The sequence below is a fragment of the Hyalella azteca genome, unplaced genomic scaffold (genome assembly GCF_000764305.2).
Source record: "Hyalella azteca isolate HAZT.00-mixed unplaced genomic scaffold, Hazt_2.0.2 contig2464, whole genome shotgun sequence".
In the NCBI taxonomy this organism is placed as follows: Eukaryota; Metazoa; Arthropoda; class Malacostraca; order Amphipoda; family Hyalellidae; genus Hyalella; species Hyalella azteca.
Genome location: NW_025932737.1, coordinates 161,340 through 168,391, shown reverse-complemented (window position 1 = coordinate 168,391; position 7,052 = coordinate 161,340). Strand labels below are relative to the sequence as shown.

At 35.9% G+C, this 7,052-nt stretch overlaps 1 protein-coding gene across 1 annotated transcript in view; it reads right to left on the bottom strand.

Annotated features, from left to right (window-relative positions):
• LOC108679216 (golgin subfamily A member 6-like protein 7) overlaps positions 1–4,733 on the bottom strand; it is a 7,829-nt gene extending 3,096 nt beyond the window's left edge. Inside the window, exons 1-6 of the mRNA XM_018167815.2 lie at positions 4,608–4,733; positions 3,370–3,505; positions 2,724–2,821; positions 2,472–2,557; positions 1,941–2,027; positions 1,365–1,468 (exon numbers count right to left, since the gene is read on the bottom strand). Of these exons, the coding sequence (XP_018023304.1) occupies positions 1,365–1,468; positions 1,941–2,027; positions 2,472–2,557; positions 2,724–2,821; positions 3,370–3,505; positions 4,608–4,703 (607 nt within the window). The 5' untranslated portion in view covers positions 4,704–4,733. The remainder of the gene's footprint in view (positions 1–1,364; positions 1,469–1,940; positions 2,028–2,471; positions 2,558–2,723; positions 2,822–3,369; positions 3,506–4,607) is intronic.
• Positions 4,734–7,052: the final 2,319 nt, after the last annotated feature.

The window sequence follows — 7,052 nt, the reverse complement described above, 5'->3', positions numbered from 1 at the left end:
CTCTCGTTTGCGATCACAGTTAACAGTTCACTTTTTTTGTTCAAAACGGAATCCGAGTTCGTGTAAAAACATTTTAAAACTTTTTGTGCACTTTCACTTTGATGTATGCGGTTACTCCCTACATTATTTACAGGCCTTAATCTACGGACATCATTCCTACCAATTACTTGTCCTCCATCTCCTCTGACTGTCCTTGAGCAGCCGGTGTTGTCTTGGCAGCTTGGAAGTGATTGACCTGATTATCATAACATCAAACGACATTATCAAAAAATATCACTTTAATGCTACTAAGCAATGAACTTATAACCTGAACACCTCGGCCGCTGACAAAAGGCAGTCAATTCATATGGGTAATGAGAAGTTTCTTTGAGCAACTTGATACCAAGCGTATAGTAATGTTCTCAAACTCTATGTCACATTTGTTTCTCGGCGGTATTTTTTTGTTAAAGGACCAACCTTTGAGTAATTATTCGCATTTTTACACCATACAATCGCGCCCGATTCGTCACGGGTTCAGAAAATAGCGGATTGCTCAATGAATTAAAATGGCTCAAAAGATACAGGTACACAAGAAGGCAGCGAGTGCTTACACGATTAAAATCCCATTGCTCTCATTGGATGGCTAGTAATTAAAATTAGGGCGGTGAACGAGAATCTAAATGAATGGTAAATGATTAGGGCAGGCGTTAGCTAATGCACCCATTGCACACCGAACGGATTGAACAAATGAACTGTTTGCTACATAAATATGAAGTGAACACCAAAATCCGTATGACAGCCAACATATTGTCCTCCAGGGATATTACACTAATTTAGGCTTCCCGTAATATGTGGACTGTGAAAATGGAGACAGCCTCATCAGTACGGTTGTGGAAATGTCGACAAAGGTTTGGTTCGAGCTCGTCAGTCGGGAACCTAATTCCGTAAATATATATCAATTTTCTAATTATAGCATATGCATATAATCCTTTGTGTAATCAGGGATTTTTCGTCCCGGACGTTAATGTACGAACAGCTTTGATGACGGTTAATACATCCGCAGACTAAGAGTTACATGATTTACATGCACTTGTTTACGAATCGTACGCACGCAATGTAGGTACGCATGTTGATATGAGATACACTTAACTGTTATTTATTTATCACGACAAACTTATCCCACCAACTATAACAAACTAAGATATCGGTATTGAGTTCATTTTTTTCAGACATGACACCTACAATAAGCGTTTCAACTCGTAGAATTCCTCACATTGATCATATTAAATATATTTAATATAACAATAAATTACTTTTTTTGTTTCAATATTGACTAAAATTCAATAGTTTGTGCTATTTCAACAAAATATTCAAGTGATTGATACCTTGTGAGACGCTGATACCAGGACGTGAGATACTGTAGTCAGCGAGCTCGGATTTCACGTTGTCAGGAATTGAGAAGGCCTTTACGACCTCAGGGCTGAACGGTCTGCAAAACCCAAGTCTTGAATTTAAAGACATAATCAGCTTTAACAAACAGGAAACTACCTATACAAATTACCATCTGTCTACTCGAACAGATTGTAAAACCCAGTGATGTGGGTAAATCCAGCAAGCTTTAGATTAACCCTACAGTGCTCTTAAAAATGTAATCCACGCCTACGAAATTCGACCGTAACAAAAGCGACCGAATAGGTGACCTTCTCGTCAGTTTTAGCACGTGACCACTGTGATAAGAATAGCTTCCATTGTCCGAATTATACCAAAAGGCTTCATTTCATCAAAAACAGCAACACAATCAACCATTTTCAAAACCAAAAATGGAGTCGAACACCAATATAATATTACTCACACCTATCATTCAAGGAGTTCTTAGCAGATAAATTGAAGGCTGGCAAACAATAAGGCTACTGGTTCAAAGTTGAGGTGTTAGCAGTTAAATTATAGCTTCAGCCACTCACACTCCCTCCTGCAGCTCCCTGACGCGCTGTTTCTCCAATTCATACCACTTATTACGGGCAGTTTTGTTGAGTCCAGACGGCACTTTCCTGTCATACAAATGCTTAGTATTTCATTTAAAGAGTCAGCAATTCAGTAATAGTCTAGCAGTAGTCAAATTACTTATGTCTAAAAAAAATCTTCAGATCTTCTCAAAAGAAAAGCTGTTGAAAATACCTATTTTGTTACCTACAGCTTTTCTTGATTATAGTAGGTGATTCAAATTTTATTTTGTATTTTTGTTTCCATTCATTTACAACATTTATTTCCAAAGTCTAAGCATTACCAACAAAATAAAGTAAGAATGTGAAAATATTCACTTCTACTTCAAGTCAGTAATTAATATAATAGGAACAGAACAGAAAAAATGACATGAGAAATTTTATAACGCAACAGAAATATGATATAGAAGCACATGCAATCAAGGATATAAATAATTTGAAATAATTTATGATCAATAATTGATTTCAACTAAAGTATGGCTGATAAAGCACCTCATGAAAGGCTTCAGAATAGATGCCATGTGACAGTTGTAGCCCAAGCCTCCATTGCTGGGGCTGTTCCAGTCTTCAGTCATCAACTGGAATGAATCATTGTAATATTAAAGTCAATAATTTTATTTAAGAGGTCTCCCTATACTTTCAGCATGCAAATGAGGAGTACTAACACATGGACTTGAATTCATTTAGAACAACTATGACCAAAACATTCATGAATAGAACTATAGAAGTATACAAAAATACAACCTGGCACTTTGAAGCATACTGCTCTGCCTCCATTATCATTGCTGCATCATCCTCATCATAATCCTCAGAGCTAGACGATTTTGAATCCTCATTCTCCTCTGAACAAAGTAAATCAATTAAGATTGATATATTACACATTTCCATGTTCTGCATGATTTTTACACTACAGCTGGGAAACTGTAACAGTGGTACTATAAAATGACACTATAACTTTAAACCAACTCGTAGTAGTGTTGGAGAGGAAGATTAGATCTAGTCTGGAGTGCACTGGTTCAACTTGGACCAATTGGTCACCTAAATGAATCTGAGCCTAAACTCAACTCTTGCACCAGAATATTCTGAATTAAAGTGTGCAGGAAGGCAGCTACACGTGTGATCACATCAAAATTTCAGATGTTCACTTTCCCAAATTTTCAACACAACACTTACATGCATTGACCCACAACCAAGATAATTAGGAGATACCTATATATTCCAAAATATATATTCAAAAAAATGAATGGACACCACACTATATGGCTTAAAACAGTGAACATAAAATACACTAGTCAGGTGCCCATAGGCATGCAGTAACCATTCAAAAGCTCCACTTAACCATCACCTTTATTAAGAAAAGTTTGACTAAACTAGCTGTCATAAAACTTGCCAGTGATTTCATGTCGAACACTTCGCAAGACAACAACATTGTCAGGGCATTCAACAATGTGAGCTTGATAGAAGTATGCAGGCACCCGATGAGTGGCATTGAAGGGGCAGGTCTCCATTTTTATTTGGGGGTGCGACTACAAAACAAAATAGTTAGTGTTAGTTCTCAAAACATGTAATGACTTCAATTCAATTACAGTAATTTATTTCAAACTCATCCTGATCAATTTTAAATACAGGGTGATTCACAGAAACTTCCCATTTTGTATATTGCGCCAAGTGGCCAGATGTAGGAAGAAGGCGGGAGTATTTCATATGGAGCAAGGCCATGAAGTTTTGTGCCATGCCTAGTCAGTTTCCATTATGCATTAGACAACTGAACAGCTTGCCTTTCTTGTCATGGCGTTCTTTCCATTATTATTCAACAAGAAATATATACTTGGTTCTGTATTTGTCCTTTAGGTTGGGTTCCTGATCGGAAATCAATTGTTATGTGGGTGAACACCTTTAGGGCAAGTGGAAGTGTGAATGCAAGAGTGTCTGGACAGTCAGCAGACTGCCACAACACCCAAAAACATAGAGAGTTAGAGAGGAGTTTTGCCATCCTCCACACCTTCTGAACATTTTGCAGAGCACCTCATCTCCTTGAGATGATCCTCCGATTTGGCTCCATGTTATTCTTTTTATGGAGTTATCTTAAATCAATTGTTTACAATGACTGTCCAAAGACCCTACCTCATTTGAAGAACATATGAAAAGCCATCTACAACATAGCCATCAATATGCCTCAGCGAGTTGAATGGAACTTCAAAAATCAACTATCTTAATGCATTGACAATGGTGGCCATCATTTATCCAATATCAAAATTAAGTGATACAAAAATTCAGGGGATGTCTTTTTTAATACAATTTACATAGTAATGATATGGTTACTGGTTCTCTTTTTATTGAACTATAAATCATGAAGTTTCTGTGAAAGCCCCAGCACATTGATACACTTCATATAATGCAGTGTAATCCTGATGTTAACTCCTCATTTATGCAAGGACTGTAAACCAATTCCAGCCAAAAAAATTTAACTTCATCTCTAAGCCAGATTTAAATGTGCTTGCCAGCCAAGTAACTGGCACAGATGAAACAGAGTTTTGTTCTAAAGAGAAATACTGGAACTATGATGTCCATTAATGCACCAATGTCATTCATCATTCAGATACAAACAGATGAAACTACATAACTAACCTTGCTGCACTTGAGGATGTGAATGGCCAACCGATTTGGATTGATGCGATGAGCAGCATTGTATGGGCAAGACACAAGCTTGTCAGTATAAGACATTGTGCACTTTTTTGGAAAGCTGCAATTTCAAAATGATTTATTGACTTGAAGCATTAAAGAACCAGCTTAGTATAAATTTATCTATAAAAAGTTTGGGAAAGAGGTCAAAAGCACAATATACAAAAAAAAATTTTCCTAATTATAGCACATTCTAGAACAGCTTAGAATAATATTCATGATACACGCTGAGAAAAAACAACGAAAATACTTCTTGCAGCCCTTAAAACCTTGTCTACCTCAAATAATCTAGACAGGTGCACTGTCAATCATGAGCACCATCAATTGCATGTTATTTAAAAAAATCAGCAAGTTAGCAGCAGTGTTAACTGGCAACTTGGGTGCCATTGACAGGGAAGATTTAGAAGATGCTCAACTTCCATAAAGTTTACAGTCGTTAATTTGATATAAAGTCATGGCAAATTTGTTCACAATGGGATGGGTTAGACACTTTTTTTTAAACAAATTTCCAATGAGTACAAGAAAGTTATACCTACATTTGTTATTTAGATGTTTAGAAAGTTATATAGATGGACTTTCATTTGCCTTTCACTAAAGCCATGATGTGAAGCATACATGGAAGCCACTATAATTTGAAAATGCACAAAAATACAGCACAGAAATTAGTTTCAACTCAAAATGACCCCTCCAAGTGAAATGCTTGTCAATTCCAGGACAGTTCACAAATGTACAATTTATCTCCCCAATCAAATTTTTATACCAATTACAGCATTCCTTGTAAAGTTTACCTGACATTTCAATCAATGTTACTGATATAATTGTCATAATTGCATTGTTACACCCCATGAGTGGCAGATATACAAGAGAACAGACCACAAAACAAGTTACTGAACTATTAGCAACATGTATATACATAGCCATGCTCAGGGAGATGTATTTTTTGACCAAATGGCACATGCAATTTGTAAGCTGGAACAACTTCAATCTTCTGCATTGGCAAAGAAAATTCCAAACTAGTAGAAAATCCTAGCCATCTACATAGCATTGTGAACAAAATTTACTAGTTGTTATAAAATGACAATTTGGAAGATTTCATATAAGTCAAGACATGAATTCAGCATATTAGTCAGGTTTATTTCTACTGAAATATCATTTAAAATAATTCTGCAAGTTGCTCACAACTCAGCTATCCAATCAATAGAAAATTTTTCCTTTGCCAAGGAATGATTTTTGCTCAGTTAGTAATTCAGGTACCAAATTACTAATTCCCAAGGATAAAACTGTATAATAAGAAATGCTTAAATGAAAATAAGATCACACATCATTCTATTAATGCACATTTCAACTGAAGTTTTTTTTTACTTAGCTATGGATGTAGAAAAATTAAGATACACTATGGTGCTGCATTAATGCAGCTCAAATTGCTTCTGATTACAGCCCTACCAAATAGCATTACTACCAGCACTACTTCCTATTAGGAAGTATTAGCAATGACTAAGCATAGATGTATTGCAGGATGGTAAAAAAAAAGGAGATGCAAGAACATGGGCACTGGGTGTGAATAGATGTATATACATAAATACATATACCGGTATTTGACATACAACTGTGGATGAAGATCAGCTAGTGTAATGCAAGACAACATATGAGAATGAAAAATTCTTTCAATGGAGATGATATTGAATGAGAAGGTGAAAGAAAATAATGGCTTAGGGTATGAGAGAACAGATGAGGATTGCAATTGATATGTGTTGATGAGAGGAAGAAACTGCAGCTATGAATGAGATTGCAAAAAAGATATTTACAGCATATGGAGGCCCAAAGGAAGAACAAGGACTGCAGAAATGGTCTCATTGCCTGACAAAACCAAAATTAAATAAAAAATAAACTCTATTCAATCAACAGATAAAAGAACAATAGTTTAAATTTCATAATTTAAATTTTCCTCAATTTGGATTCATCTTAGTTTTTAAGACAGTTACATTTTGTGGACATACATGTTAGGCTCCGAAGATGGCTTAGAAAATTTATTGATTTTTCATTGTACATATTTTAGCCATTAGAATGGTGCACTGATCAGATATGGCATGGCTGCCCCATGCAGAGGCACACACTGAAGTCTGAATTCCAATTCCAGCTGTTGGGTGAATACAAGTTAATTCTAACTTGAGTAGATCCCATGCTTTATTAATTTGAAATTTTGAATGGCATTGTCTTTGCTAATAACAGGCCCTTCAACTGGTTCAAATCCACATAATTCCTCTTAGAATACTTGTATTCTCTAACATGGTTGTGGGCATCTGTTGTACTTGTAAGTTGTAACTGTAAGTACTCAACAATTGGGATTGGGATTGGGTCTTGATCTTCTGATGACATGAATTTTTGATGCTA